Source organism: Podarcis liolepis (assembly GCF_965112155.1).
Source record: "Podarcis liolepis genome assembly, chromosome: 14".
In the NCBI taxonomy this organism is placed as follows: Eukaryota; Metazoa; Chordata; class Lepidosauria; order Squamata; family Lacertidae; genus Podarcis; species Podarcis liolepis.
The window spans coordinates 24984144-24999899 of record NC_139569.1 but is presented as its reverse complement, the minus strand read 5'-3'; the positions used below and the strand labels follow the sequence as shown (position 1 = coordinate 24999899).

Sequence of the window (15756 nt, the reverse complement as noted above, 5' to 3'; positions counted from 1 at the left end):
GGTGCCCAGGGCTGGTGTTCGCTCCTTGCAACCTTTGCAAGAGAGGAAGAGGCAGCCATTTCCTGGAGTGCAGAATTAAATGGGGGTGGGGTGGGGGGGTGGGAGAGGCTCCCGAGAGCTTGCTACAGCAGCCCATGTTTCATGCAGTAGCCTTTGTACAGCTTGCAAATGTGCGACGCCATGCAGGCAGAAAGCCAAACCGTTTCACACAACTGCAAAAGATAGGGGGGAAACAAAACCCCATGCTTTGGCACCCAAAGAGAGATACTGGCGTACAGCACAGTTTACTCACGAGAAGTAACTTGCACGAGGGAAGGAGGAGGAGGCTTTGGACAAAGCTCAGTCGGTGGAGCAGGAGACTCTTAATCTCAGGGTTGTGGGTTCAAGCCCCAAATTGAGCAAAAGATTCCTGCATTGCAAGATGTTGGACTAGATGACCCTCGTGGTCCCTCCCAAATCTACAATTCTATGATTCTATGTCTGGACAGAAAGCCCTGCCAGGCAGCTGCATTCAACTTGGGGTACAAAGGTAAGAATGAAAGAGCCTCAGAAGAGCCCAAAGGGGGCCGACTAGTGCTGCACCCTGGTCTCGCATATCCCAAAACTGCACCCCCCCAAAAAAGTGTGCATTAGGGGGGAAAGTGGTTTAAAATGATCATTTTTTCCCCTGAGGTCCTTTTTTAAAAAAAATGCAAATTCCCACAGAAGTGCAATGAACTGAAATTTACCAGAAGATAGGGGGAAAGAGGCCATTGCAAGAGTGCAATTGGCGGAGCTGCCTTGAAAACGGTTGTAAGCTGGTGCTGCAGCCTCTCTCAGCCCTTAGTCCTGTTGCAGAGAGAAACAGCGCTGCCCCCCCCCCTGAAGGGGCAATGAAAAGAGAAGAGTCTTCCTGGACCCACTGTCCTCATCATCACTGTCGCCCCAGAAGACACTCTCAAAGCAGCTGTTGTTTCTCCTTCCTTGCACAAGACGGGAACCTCTAATTTGATTGATCCTCTCCATCCCCTCTCTGGGCCTGCGAGGCTTTCCAGTGCAATAAAATCAGTGGCCAGGTTTGCGCCATCTCCACCGAGACTCCTATCTAGCTTTGCCTGACTCTCTCCGGCTAAGTGAGGGGAATGCTAATCTTGCAGATGCAGCCTCTGGTGCCAGAGTGTTAACTGCTTGGCTCCCAAGTCAGGCTGTTCTCTGAAATATGCTCTACCAGCAGCGGGAAACAGGGGTGGGGGTGGGGGAAATCAGTGAATGGAGGAGAGTTAAGAATGGGAACCTGACAGGCTTCTGTCAAATAGCTGCCAAAGAGCTTGCAAGGTGCAGCGAATTCTCAGCGACACTTTACATCATGGGTAGGCAAACTAAGGCCCGGGGGCTGGATCCGGCCCAATCACCTTCTAAATCCGGCCTGCGGACGGTCCAGGAATCTGAGTTTTTACATGAGCAGAATGTGTCCTTTTATTTAAAATGCATCTCTGGGTTATTTGTGGGGCATAGGAATTCGTTCATTTCCCCCCCCCCCTTCAAAATATAGTCCGACCCCCCACAAGGTCTGAGGGACAGTGGACCGGCCCCCTGCTGAAAAAGTTTGCTGACCCCTGATTTACATCATCTTGGAAGCTCCTCCACCGCCACCTGCAAAATGGCCGTGGTCCTCTTATCTGTGCTGCCTGGCCTCAGGATAGAAGGGCAGTTCATACAAGCTTGCTTCCTTGTTCTCCTCCTTCTCCTCCTCTCTGCCCAGCCCCCAGGACACTTTCAAACCAGGATCGTGACTTTCGCTTCACATTCCTATCCTGACCTTTGAACTGGGGGTTGCGTACACCAAGATAGCTCAGTTGGTGGACTCCTAATCTTAGGGTTATGGGTTCGAGTCCCGCGTGGGGCAAAAGGATTCCTGCATTGCAGGGAGCTGGGCTAGATGACCCTTGCTATAAGATCCACTATCCTGCAATATTACATAGGAGCCAGTTCTACTGATGAAGCCTAGGATGGTGAAACAAGGCCAATATTCTTAGACTCTGTGAAAGGATTCTGTGGAACTGTAACAACCCTTCATGTGGATTATTGGACTCTATGAACAGACAGGTGGAATAGATACTTATACCTGTATGGACCTTATGCATGAACTGACTAGAGAATGAACTGATCCACTGGGTCTTCTGCTTTTTTCATTGAACTTTATGAGACTTCTGTTGAAATCTACAATTTGACACAATGAATATTATACCTTATTTATTCAAAAGTACAGCTGTTTATGTCTCGTGTGTTTAATGTGGGAAACCCACAAGGAGGAGTCGAGCACAAGAACCCTCTCCCATGCTGCAGTTCCCAGCAACTGGGATTAAAAAGCATTGCCACCTCTGACTGCAAAGGCAGAGTATAGCCATTGTGGCTAGTAGTCACCGATAGCCCTCTTAACCTCCAGTCCTCTTTTAAAACCATTACGTTGGTGGCCATCCCTGCACATGGCTTCCCCCAAAGAATCCTGGGAACTGCTGTTTGCTAAGGGTGCTGGGAACTGTAGTTCTGTGAGGGGGTGAACTACAGTTCCCAAGATTCTTTGAGGGAAGTCATGTGCTTTAAATGTGTGGTGCGGACTTGTGGCTGGTGCCTCCACAAAAAATGTCTATGCTGTGTAGCTGCAGCGCTAGGATTCTCACCAGACTTTATTCGTGAAAGGATCCATCAGATCTTAAAGCTTTGTGGCATGACTGCAGTTTATACGAACACAGGAAGCCACGTTACACTGAGTCAGGTCATTGATCCATGCATCTACATATTCATTCATTTGCTCTAAAATTTATATTCTCCTTGTTAGGCTCCACCGGGCTCTCGAAGCCACTCGTATGAAAATTCATAATCAAGCATCAAATCACCATTAAAACCCAAAGCACCATCAGTTAAAACAGTCACTCAACAATGATTACAGTACAGCAGAAAGAATATTTAATTGCCTCACTCCTCTCCCCAAGCACCAAAAGCCTTCCTAAGCAGAAAAGGGCTTTTGAACCTTTTAAACCAGCTTTCTTGAAGCCAGGAGACATCTGACCAGGCAGAGGTCCTGGGAACATCCAGCCACGCACCTTTCCAAAGCTGCCTTTGCCCAGCACCATAAGGAAATTGAAGTCCGACAGTTTCATCCGATCGCGGCTGCCGTTGTTGTCAAATTTGGAGATGGCATTGGTTGCTTTCTCCTCTGCAGCCTTTGCTCCTGGGCCGATTCTGGCTCTCTTAAGGGAAAAAAAAAGGAATTTATTGATTTACTTCCCCTCCCCAAAAGGGCAGTGAAAATACGAGATAACCTTGGCTTCCCAAATATTTTGGACTAAGCCGTCACAGCCATCTTGGAGGAGATTGGCAGTCTCACTGCAGCTTCAGTGAATTAAATTAAAAAGGATCATTCAAGTGATCTATACAAGCTAATCTCATGGATGCAAAGTCAAATGATTTCACAGGCAGCCTTGACTGCACCTAGCTGTGCCTGCTCTCCCGGGCGGATTTTTCATTCATACACCGTACAAATTTTCACCTCGAAACATTCTTGTTCCATCCCTGCTCAGTCAGACTTTGACGATCGCTGACAACCCGCATCCGAGAGAGCCGAACAGACAAGCAAATCACTACTTTTCAGTCAACCTGGCATATTCTCATTGCACATGCAACATCGAGAGAACATGGCTAAAGGCCTCTGAGAACACATGACAACTTGTGAAATGATACTTTTGTTTAAAAACCGCAATGACTTAAAAGCTGGACGTAATTAAAGAGACGTTTGGTGCTTCTGTGGTGAGGATGGTTGAATACTGATATTTGCTTCTTGTATAAATAAGTGACAACAATAAAATATTTGGGGGAGAAATACTATGATGATTGCAGCTTGTGTACACATAATCCTAGCCAGTGCTTTTTTCCTGGGGGTAGGCACACCCCTAAACATTTTGTGGATCTAAGTTTGGCCTCGTTGAGGGGCAGTGTTACCCCTAAACATTTTTTTAAAGAAAAAAAGCACTGATCCTAGCTCTTTGCATTATCCTGCACTGATCCTCAGCTGCAAGTTCTTTTTTTTTTTTTTTAAAGAAAAGCAACACTTCCTTGGACATAAAGGCTTGTCCCACAATTGCAAAAAGGTGGTGTTTCCTCCTTTGAAAGAAGTTTGAATGAAAATGTGCATGTCTGATATGGATGGCGGTAGATCAAGCCTGCTTTGCAAAAGGGACAAACAATGCTTATTCCGTTTGCAATTTCCAATCCCTGCCGACTGTTTAAAAGGGGCTTTGCCAGAAGAATGGTGAACAATCACATCCCTCGTGCAAAGCCTTCCCTTCCCCACCGCAGTCTGGTGGCTAACTAATTCACCGGAGCACAATTTGTTAAACAACACACGCGCACAGAGACAGAGCTGAGCTATCTCACAATTTATTCGTTTTAATGTCTGAAAAAATATGTCACACTGGAGGAGCCTGCCCAGAGCTCAGCCTAGCATGAAATTCCATTAAGCCGATTCCAGTGGTTTAATTGGGGCAGCTGCTCCGAGCGCAAGAGAGAAGGTTTGCACGGCAGCCACAAAAGAGGCTTCCTGGTGTCACCTGGTGGGGGGGGCAAGGCTCCCTCTGCTACCAAAAACACCGTTGGAGAGCTGGAACGCAGAGTAAAATTGGCAGATGCAATGCTCCTTTCCTGCAAAGAGCCAGTAGCAGGGTCCAATTCATTCCAGAATCCCCTTGCCCTGGGGTGTTTTCACCTGGAGCTAACAACCTGGGACTAGTTTACCTGTGAGATCAGATTACCGCACCTGTGCTCCCTTGACCACTTCAATCTGCAGACCTGGCACTGTCCACAGGTGCCACATAATACCCATTCCACATTTGTAAGAACTCCATCTTTGAATGTGGAAGCACCTGAACTTTGGAACTCCCTGCTGATTGATAGCAGGCAGGCACCTTTGTTGTACTCTTTTTTGGTGCCTGCTAAAATCATCTTTGCTTAGACAAGCCTACCCAGTTTTTTTTAGAAAGTTGATTCATGTTTTAATCTGTTTTGGTCTACAGTTGTACCTTGGAAGTCGAACGGAATCCGTTCCGGAAGTCAGTTAATCTTCCATAATGTTCGGAAACCAAAGCTCCTGCAGCCAACTGGAAGCCATGGAAGCAGCACGGACATTTGGCTTCCAAAAACCATTTGAAAACTGGAACACTCACTTCTGGGTTTCGATCACTCAGGAGCCGATTTGTTTGACAACTAAGGTGTTCGACAACCAAGGTACGACTGTATTGTTATTTTAACTTTTTGAAAGTCTTAAATTGTTATTAATTCTTCTTATTGATAATCTTATTGTTGTATCTTTTCATTTTTCTTGTAAACCACGTTTTTCTTCCCAATCAGGCAGAGTTTAATTTTTTTGAAATAAATAAATTCTTGGATACTGGATGAAGGAACAGATCTATCCCAAGCATCACACATAAGTTTCCTGTTCCTCTAAGCATGGTGCTAAGAGCCAAGGTCTTGTGCTGCAAGTCCACAGTTCCTTACTTTACAGGAGTGTGGCCCTGAGTCACATCTCTTGTCCACCACCTTCCGAGGGAGTCCGTTCCCCTGGCAAACAGCTCTTACCATCAGAAGGTTCTTCCTAAGGTTTAGTGGGAATCTTCTTTCTTGTCATTTGAATCCGTTGGTTCAGATCCTCCCCTCTGGAGCAGCAGAAAACAAGCTTGCTCCGTCTTCAACGTAACATCCCTTCAGATATTTGAAAATGGCTATCCTGTTGCCTCTCAGTCTTCTCTTCTCCAGGCTAACAGACCCAACTCCCTCAACTGTTCCTCATCAGGCTTGGTTTTCAGACCCTTGGCTATGCTCCTCTGAAAACCTTGCAACTTGTGAATCTCCTGTGGGATGTAATCCACTGAGAGCAGTCAAATACAACATTCCTTGTTTTGCTAGAGTTGACATGTTTGTCCAGCCAGTCGAAACTTCCTGTTCCTCCTGGCCTGGAGCATCCTTCCTTGCATGTGACTAGTGGGTGGGCGTGACCTTTCCAGACCTGGTAAAAGGCCAAGGCATGCTGCCACTCTCTCTCTTTTCCATCTTCCTTTCGTCCTGCAAACTTCTTGGACTTCTAGCTTGCAGTCTCCCCAGGTCATCTCCCATATGGGGTAAACCCGTTTGTATACGCTTGAACAGTGGTACCTCGAGTTAAGAACTTAATTCGTTCTGGAGGTCCATTCTTAACCTGAAACTATTCTTAACTTGAAGCACCACTTTAGCTAATGGGGCCTCCTGCTGCCACCGCGCCGCCGGAGCACAATTTCTGTTCTCATCCTGAAGCAAAGTTCTTAACCCGAGGTATTATTTCTGGGTTAGCGCAGTTTGTAACCTGAAGCTTCTGTAACCTGAAGCGTCTGTAACCCAAGGTACCACTGTAACTTTAAGCCTAAAGCCTGCCTCCAGGATCACACTGTGCTCTGCCTGATCATGAGTAAACCTTCTTCTTATTGCTTATGAATAAGACTGTGGTGTCTTTATTCTTTTAGGAGGGATTTAAAAGGGGATATTACCAGGATCATACAATTCAATCTGAGGCAGATTGAATGGCATAATAGTAAGAGGTTCTAACGAGCCTGCAACCAGCTTTCTCCTGTGCGTGAGAAGGGGAATGTAAACTCTGCTAAGTAATGGGCAATTTAGGAAGGATATTAACAAACAATATAACCTCTCCTGCCACCCTGAACATCCCCACACCTCCTTCTCTCCCCCGTGGAATGCCTCATTCAGGGGAAGGATGTTCGGGGGGTTGGTCCTTCGGAAGGGCTGCTCACCTCAAACTTCTGCCTGAGCTCTTCATTCCCCTCTTCACCTTCAGGGGGCACGGGGACGTTGAAGTACTCCCCCTCCTCCTGGCTCAGCAGCTTAAACCTAGGCAGGGGGGAATTGGGTAAGCAAAGCAGAACCAGAGTCAGAAGCTGCAACCCAAGCAAGGTGAAGTGGGAAAACAATGGAAGCGGCTGAAGGGCCCAAATGAGCTCTAGGAAAACAAGCTCTGGTCTAGAGCCTCTAGTCTAGTTGGAGGCAGACTCAATTCCAAGGTACTGGGAGGGGGAAGCACCCTGCCTCCATGAAACTATTTATGGAGTCCTCCACTACACAGGTAATTGCTTTACTTTTGTTATTTATATTCCACATTTTAAAAAATGATCTAAGCATCCATGTACACTCAAGGGGGCATTCTATCTCTCCACATGTAATCCCCACAACAACCCTGTGAGGTAGGTTAGGCTGAGAGGCAGTGACTGGCCCAAGGTCACCCAGTGTCAAGGAGCTATCAAGTGATACCAGGTCATCCATAAGTCAGGAAAGCAGGGGAGGGGAGGGGCTTATTCTCTGGGCTTGCAGGGCTCATTGCTCGACAACGTACAGGGCTTTCCTCAAGCGGGGTGTCAGAGGGGGGGAAGAGCAGCAGGACTGGGACTGTCCTGCTGCTGTGTAGCAGGGCCAAACTCTAACTCCTCTCTGTCTGAGAATGCACTCACACTGTGACTCTCAGCCTCTAAACCTGTCTTGGAACACCCTCCTTCTCCTGACTTCACTTGATCGCTCAAAACCCCTGCTTCTACCTCCCAGCTCGTCCCTTCCCCAGACTGTTCTTCAGTGTCCCACCACCAGGATCCTGGATCTAAGTCGTCTTCTTCTGTGTCCTTCCTTCAAGGCTCTTGGGCAGCTGGCTCCCACCACTTTCCCTCACCCAGCCAGTCCCTGACATCCAGAGAGCTTTATGGCTGAGTGGGGATTTTGAACCCTCGTCTCCCAGGTCCTAGTCCAACACTCTAACCGCTACACCATACTGGCTCTGTAATTTCCAAATTTCCAAGGCTGAGCAATCCCAGAAAAGTAGCTCCATCACCCTTTCAGGAAGAGCCTTCTACAAAGCAAAGACCCCCCCCCCCCAAGGAGAAGGGAGGGGAGCAAACAAACAAACAAACAAACAAAATCTAATAAGCAATTACGGGGAATCATGGAATTGTCATTCAGCTGTGAGTCAGTTTCTGCCGCTGGAGGCGAAGCTCCAGTTCTGTCAATGAGATCTTTTCAGCGGAGAGGAAGAGTTTATCAGGGGGCCATTATCGGCTGAGCGCGGCGGTGCGCCTGACTGGCAGGGAAGGAACAAAGCAGGATTTGCATAATGCAAGGACGGACCCTTCCTTTCAACTCCGCGCCTCCATTTGCTGCGGCTCTTTAGAGATGAAAAATGCACTGGAGACTCCCACCTCCCGGAGTTTACTTTAGCCAAACACTGTGACAAGGAAAATTACTTAGATCTCCACTTAACGGTTTTTAAAAATGCAGCAAGGAGCTGTTTACCATATTTTACATGCTCTTTAATGTGCGCCCATCTCCCCGCTGGAGACGGCTCCACAGGTGGCAGCGAGGGCTTGGAGGAAATTTGCAATTTGTTTTCCTTCGGAGAGCTTGCGGCAAATTCAGAGGAGGAGTGGCCCGTCGCGCTTGCCTCGAACCAACGCCCCTCCGGCTCATCGCTACTAACCCTGAAGATCTTAAGCTCAGCTCCTCAGACTGCAGGGACGGGTCCTCAGCACTGAAGCAGACTCAGATGTGACATGGATCTGCTCCTGGGGCTTGAGCAATGTCTAGTTGGCAGTGGTGGCGGTTGGTGCCAACCAGAAGCGGCGCCCAGACTCATTTGCAACCCTGCTCCACTCACGCCAGACCCAACTGCCCCATCCCTGCTTCGCCTTGACAGCCCGCAGCAGAAAACATATGGAGATAAGAAGGATCTGCTGGATCAGGCTAATGGCCCATCTAGTCCAGCATCCTGTTCTCAAAGTGGCCAACCAGATGCCCCAATGGGAAGTCCTTGTAAGCAGAACTCAACCACAAGAGTATTCTCTCCTCCTGTGCCTTCCAGCAACAGGCATGACTGCCTCTGATCATGGGGGTAGAACACAGCTTTTGTGGCTATCAGCCACTGATAGTCTCCCCCCTCCTCCATGAATTGGTCTGATCCTCTTTTAAAGTCATCTCAGTAGATGGCCATCACCGTCTCCCTGGGAGTGCATTCCAAATTGGTCCATGATTGACTTACTGCTAATGTCCTTCTAGCATTTTGGGAAAACCATTTGGTCAATGGAACGGTTCTCTGTCTGTCTGCCGTGCAGATGGACAAACATCCTGCTGTTTGCCTATGCTTTGGTCGGGTTTCCTTGGGTAGTTCCTTTGGAAACTTAGAAAACCCAGACCTCCACACCCCTAAGCAAGCCCACTGCCCTCAGGTGCTGTGGAGAAGGCTGCTCCATCATCAGAATCAAAGGAAGGCTCAAGTGGGCAGAAAGGGGCGTGTGTGATTGGGGAAACTGAGGTGTGTGTACCCCATCTGCACCTCAGGTGGCACAATGTCTTGGTCCAGTAAGCACAACTACTAGTGGATTTACAACTGTGCGTGTGAATCCATCAGGAGACTAAGATGGTAACAGAGATAGTGAAGACAACCTATCTCTGTATCGTTCACACTATCTGGCAGCTGGGCTTCAGCTGGGGTGTCTTCCCAAGGCTTAGCTGGAGATGCCACTAGGGCAGATTTAACCTGGGACCTTCTGCATGCAAAGCAGGTGCTCTAATGCTGAGCCATGTCCCTCTCCTAAAAATAAAGTCCTCATGGTTCTGATTTAAATGGGAACATAGGAAGCTGCCTGATATCGAACCAGACCATTGGTCCGCCCAGCTCAGTATTGTCTACACTGACCAGCAGCAGCTCTTCAGGGTTGCAGACAGAATGCCTCTCCCAGTCTCACCTGGGGATGCCATCAGGGGGATTGAACCTGGGACCTTCTGTATGCACAAAATGTGCTCTACCACTGAGCTACTACAGCCCTTCCCCATTTGGCATCCTGGAACAGAGCAATCCATGGGATTTCAGGACCTGTTGCCATTAGCCCAGGATGTCAATGGACCTAGAAATCACCCTTTTGACTTCCACAAATATATTTCACAAGCGCTGACTTGGTCAGGATGGCATTAACTTTCTCCCTTGGCTATGCTCTGCCATCACAGTTGGGGTCAGTGAAGCTTCATAATTCTAGTTGCTGGAAACCACAGGAGGGGAGAAAGCTCTTGTGCTTGAATCTTGATGGGGGGCTTCCTACAGGCATCTGTTCGGCCACTGTGAGATGTGCCATTGGCCTTATCCAACAGACTCTTCTTCGGTTCTTCTGTTCCCCTTGGTTTCAAAACAGCACCTTCCAGGATGAATCCTCAAATCCAGGTGTTGAGTTTGACAAGCAAAGAGTCCCCCCCTCCAGCTCACAGAAGGACCAGCTAGATCTGCTACCTGCCACACGCACAGAAGTTTTATAGGCATTCTGGTCTGCTCGCTAAGGTCACCCAACTCTTCAGCACCAGGAGCGGGAAGGAAGAAAATTAAAATCCTGTTTCCTGCTGAGGGAGATAAAACAGAAACAAACAGGCCCTACTCCTCTGGGAGTTGATAGGCCCACGCTGCCCGCCTCAACTGACAGTAATTAACTGCTTTGGACAGTGTTTCATTTGAGGAAACAGGGAAGCCTCAGCAAGTAATCCCATTCTTCACATCCACAGATTAAACTTTCATCCTGGGGAGGGGCAGGAAGCCTCTCTGCTGGGTTCTCTGCAACCAACTCTGCCTGGTGCAGATGCAAACTGGGCTCCTAAGGATCAGATCCCTACCTGGCAATACACTCCCATTGTTTTGTTTCAGCAAGACCTCCTGCCACCATGGCCTCCAGATGTTTTCAACCACCTCTCCCATGAGCCCCAGCAAGGACAGCCAGTCTGGTGTAGTGCTTGGAGTGTTGGACCAAGCAAGATCTGGGAGACCAGGTGTCATGAACCGACTGGATGTAGAAGAGTGGTGGGAGGCACCGTCTGGAGAACCCCCAAAGGAACCCTCAGGGGAAGAAGGCTCAGAGCCAGGGGGATGTTGGTGGGAGGACGACAAATGGTCAGAGGGAGAAGAAGGAACAGACGGGGGGAAGGAGGCGTTAGAAGCTGAAGAGGCAACAGGGTTTAGGGAGCAGGAAGAGGCTGTGACAAAGGGCAGTTCAGACTCAGAGGCAGGAGAGGAGGCTGGAGGGGAGTGGGCCCAGGAGACAGTGATGAGGCAAGCTGCTGATGAAGCCAGGGAGTCTCCCCCTCCTGCTGTGACCAGCTCCCCTTCCCCCTGGTCTCCTAGAACCTGCAGAGGAATGAAGAAGGAAGAGCAAAGAGAGACAAGATGACAGATATTTAGGTTGCTAGGGAAGGAACTGGGGGGGGGGACTTACAGAGCGGTGGGAAGGCGGGGACCTTCAGTCCTCAAAACTGCTTCATTGGGCCAAGACCTACTGGGAAGGGTTGCTGTGACCACTAGGACTGTGCTGTTTGGGTTTATTTGAATCAAGAGTTAACTTCACTGGCATCAGGTGCTTTATAATTTCCTTGATGATGTACGCCTGACTCCAGCTCCTGACACCAGGGTTCAAATCCCCACTCGGCCACAAAGCTCTCTGGGTGTGACCTGGGGCGCCGGTCACTGCCTCTCAGCCTAACCAACCTTTCAGGGTTGTTGTGAGGATAAAATGGGGAGAACCATGTATGCCACCTGAGCTACTTGGAGGAAAGGTGTGACAGAAATGTAATGAAATAAATACCGTAGATAGCAAATATCTGGAGGGCACCAGCTGGCTAGTGATTGCCCTGATCCAAGCCCCTTCAGAGGCAGGTCCACCTTACCAGCCATCCACTCCAGCTTTCAGCAGCTCTGAGATCCCAAAGGACAGCGACCCCATGAAATCATTCCGACTGGTCAGGTCCCAGTCCCAGATCTCCACAGATAGCCTCCTGTCCTTGTCAGACTCTTTCAGTTGGCTGGCAGAAACAAAAGGGAGGAGGAAAGAGATTTTAAAAGGCATCTTCTTTTTGGAGGGAGCTATATCTGCAAGCTGCTTCCACGCCTTCCAGGTGGGCACTCAATCAATCAGCAGCTATGAAATGAAGCCACGGTTTTCGGCGGACGTGCCTTCTCTAATGCCTCATTTCCTGACAGGGTCCCCTTCAAATGGAGGACCTCAGAGCGCCTGGCGATTGAAATGCAAGGCTTTGATCAGCGCCAACCCAGAGCGTGAGATGGCATTCTCAGCAGTGCTGACAGGATGGGTGCGAGGGAGGAGAGGAGCTGAAGAAAGGAGCCTGCCGCTTCACTCTGAAATCCGCTTAGCGTTTCTCAGCAATTAAAGCACAGCATCATTTGCAACCCAGTCATTCCAGGGAAGCACCAGCCCTGCAAGGAGGGACCAGTGGGAGGAAACTGGGCTCAGCAGGGGTGTTGCTATGGGTGGGTCTCTGGGGGGTCCCAGGCCCTGGGTGTTTCCAGGAAGGGGGGGAATTGGGGGGAATTGAATTGGAGGGATATGTTGTAGTTTACTGGGGTTTTGTACCCCGCCCATCTGGCTGGGTCTCCCCAGCCACTCTGGGTGGCTTCCAACAAAGATTAAAAATACATTAAAATGTCACACATTAAAAACTTCCCTGAATGGGGCTGCCTTCAGATGTCTGTTGGGAAAATAATCTGGGGTAAATGAATTAGAGAAGGACTGATGTGGAGTTGAGCACAAGCAAATCAAAGCATTTATCTGAGGTGGCCTGGGTGGGAAATTTGTCGCTTTGCCTTTTGAGACATTTAATTTCTAAATCTGCATCTATGCATAAGAATCAGCACATGCCAGTTTTGTGCAAACTGGTGCACACAGACTCTTCGCAATGGTTTCAAGGCTTAGTCCCAGCCACAGTAGGGTCTCAGCTGGGGTGTAGGGTCTGAAAAAGCACCCATGACCCATGAGAGGTCCCCATTCCATGCTTAGGGAATAGCTGTCATATGACACCTTCCTATACCCCAAAGTTAACAATCAGAAGCTCTGCTGCCATGCAGTAGGAGCCCACAAGGTGTCTCCCCCCTCCACACCACTGTGGCACCTGCATCCAGGTGAGGCAACACCACAGTATGGGCATCTCTCACATGGTTGGGGCTCCTGCTATTACCCTAATGGAGTCATCATGGCCATTCCCTGACCCATTGAGTCAAAACTCTGGAGCACCAGCGAAGGAGAGCGTCACCAGCCAGCTAGCCAGCCAGCCAGCCATCCCCACCCCACCCCACCCCACCCCACCCTTTCTGTTTCAGGTTGGAGTCCCAGGAACCCGTCAGAAGATGTCAAAGGTTGCCATTGAGCCGTACTCACAATTTAAAGGTTTCATTCCACTCAGGGTTCAGAGAACATTTGATGGTTTTAGTCTTTTGTTTGCTTTCACTTTTCGGGTCAGGGATGAGCTTGAGTTTCACATACGGGTCTGACAAGCCGTTGGGATCCATTGGAACCAGATTTCTGGCATCTCGTACTGGAAAGGGAAGAGAGAAAAGACTCAGTGGGAAAGGACCAGGGCATCCTGTAAGCCACCCAGAGTGCTGTAAGCTGCCCAGAGTGGCTGGGGAAACCCAGCCAGATGGGTGAGGTAGAAATAATAAAAGTTATTATTATTATTATTATTATACCTCGGGTTACACACACTTCAGGTTACATACGCTTCAGGTTACAGACTCCGCTAACCCAGAAATAGTACCTTGGGTTAAGAACTTTGCTTCAGAATGAGAACAGAAATTGTGCTCCGGCGGTGCAGCAGCAACAGGAGGCCCCATTAGCTAAAGTGGTGCTTCAGGTTAAGAACAGTTTCAGGTTAAGAACGGACCTCCGGAATGAATTAAGTACTTAACCTGAGGTACCACTATATTATTATTATCCACTTTATATCTTTCATTTGCACACTGGAAACACCAAGGATAAAGAAAAGTTTTTCTCCCTCTCTCATAACACCAGAACGCATGTGAGAATAGGATGCTGGACTAGATGGGCCCTTTTTGGCCTGATCCAGCAAGCTCTTATTATGTTCATATGTTAATGTTATGCCTTGTTTATCCCTGAAAGGCAGGATGGACTCTTGGACTCCCTTGCTTGCCCCTTGCTTGCTTCCAAAGGCCCCTTGGGAAGTTTCACTGCAGCCGGGGCTTCCAAAATGGAAGCCACTCAGCGTAGTTCTTTGAAATTATGTTCAGGCCAACCCTGAAGATGCAGCCACTAGAGATTCTGCACGAGAAGATACAGGGAAAAGAAGAAATCATCTACCTGACGCCAAGCTGACCCGCAGAATTGCCCACGATTTGGTTGTCAAAAGCCTCAATTAAGGTAATTGCCGCCTAACTGGATTGACAGCTGAGGCATGTTTGGCATCATTAAAATATAAAGACAGGCAGGAGAGCTTGAAATTTCCAGGAGCAACCGTAATGGTGCTGCAGTACCTGGGAAAGGTCCCTGCACTCCACGTTATCCGTGGGCTGCCTTGTGAACAAGCTCTAAGAACCTAAGGACATCCTGCTGTAACATAAGGCCAAGCATAGGCAAACTCGGCCCTCCAGATGTTTTGGACTACAACTCCCATCATCCCTAGCTAACAGGACCAGTGGTCAGGGATGATGGGAACTGTAGTCCCAAAACATCTGGAGGGCTGAGTTTGCCTATGCCTGCATAAGGCCAATGGCACATCTGGTCCGACACCCTTTTCTCACAGAAGCTGACTAGATGCCTGAGGGAATACAAACACAGTAGCGTATTCCTCTCATGCAGTATCCAGCAACTGGTCTTCAGAAGCATTACTGCTGTGGAGGCAGAGTATATTCACCAGGGCTAAGAGCCATTGAGAGACCTCTTCTGCCTCCAAGTTGGTGGCCATCACTGCCTCCCATGGGAGCAAGTTCCATCCTTTAACTATGCGCTGCCTGAATAAGTCCTTCCTTTGAACTGCCTTCCTGGACCTTCTAGCTTTCAGCTTCATTGGATGTCTGCTAAGTTCTAGCGTTAGGAGAGAGGGAGAAAAGTTTTTTTCTCAATCCACTTTCTTCATGCCATCCACAATTTTATAAATGTCTATCATGTCACCTCTTCATAGGGGAGTCACTCCACCCCCTTGACCACTTGGATTGCCCTTTCTTGGACCTTTCCCAACTCTGCGATATCCTTTTGGAGGTGAGGTGACCAGAACGATATGCAGTATTCCAAATGCAGTCACGCCACAGAATTGCATAATGGCGTTATGATAGCGACAGTCTCATTTTTCAATTGCTCTCTCAATGATCCACAGAGTGGAATTTGCCTTCTTCACAGCCACTGCACACAGGGTCAGGGTCTTCGTTAAGCTATCAACTTATGACCCCAAGGTCTCATTCCTCGACAGTCACCCCCAGTTCAGACCCCAGGAGTGTAGATGTGAAATCTGGATATTTTGCACTGACATGCCTGTTTGCAGAGGATTAATATCTCCTCCATTCAAACATACACAGTCCAGACACATGGATGGAAAATCAGACACAGAGTGGGGATGCAAACCCCAGCTTAGCAGGTCCTCTCTGACTGGCTCACAGCTGTCAGCCTCAGTTTCCATTATGGAAATAGAGACTAGTTGGCATTTTAACAAGAGCCATATTTCCTCTTCTCTTCCTGACCACCGCCAGATGAATTGAGGCTGCCTTATTCTGCATCATTGCTCTTTCTTCCAAAAAACAGAGGAGCCAGTGCTTTCCAAATCTGCAACTTCTAACTCCCCAGGGTCAACTTCTGCTTAGTGCATCATGAAGTCAATCACATGTACCCAATATGACAGCCTCCATCAACAGGCAAGGAAAAGCAC

The 15756-nt window shown here is 48.6% G+C and overlaps 1 protein-coding gene across 2 annotated transcripts in view; it reads right to left on the bottom strand.

Annotated features, from left to right (window-relative positions):
* The window catches only part of PRKCB (protein kinase C beta), a 185410-nt gene that overhangs the window by 60239 nt on the left and 109415 nt on the right, over nt 1-15756 (bottom strand). For both annotated transcript variants that reach the window (XM_083473978.1, XM_083473977.1), the window contains exons 6-9: nt 13260-13416; nt 11755-11889; nt 6813-6909; nt 3084-3230 (exon numbers count right to left, since the gene is read on the bottom strand). In XM_083473978.1, coding sequence (XP_083330104.1) covers nt 3084-3230; nt 6813-6909; nt 11755-11889; nt 13260-13416 — 536 coding nt within the window. The remainder of the gene's footprint in view (nt 1-3083; nt 3231-6812; nt 6910-11754; nt 11890-13259; nt 13417-15756) is intronic.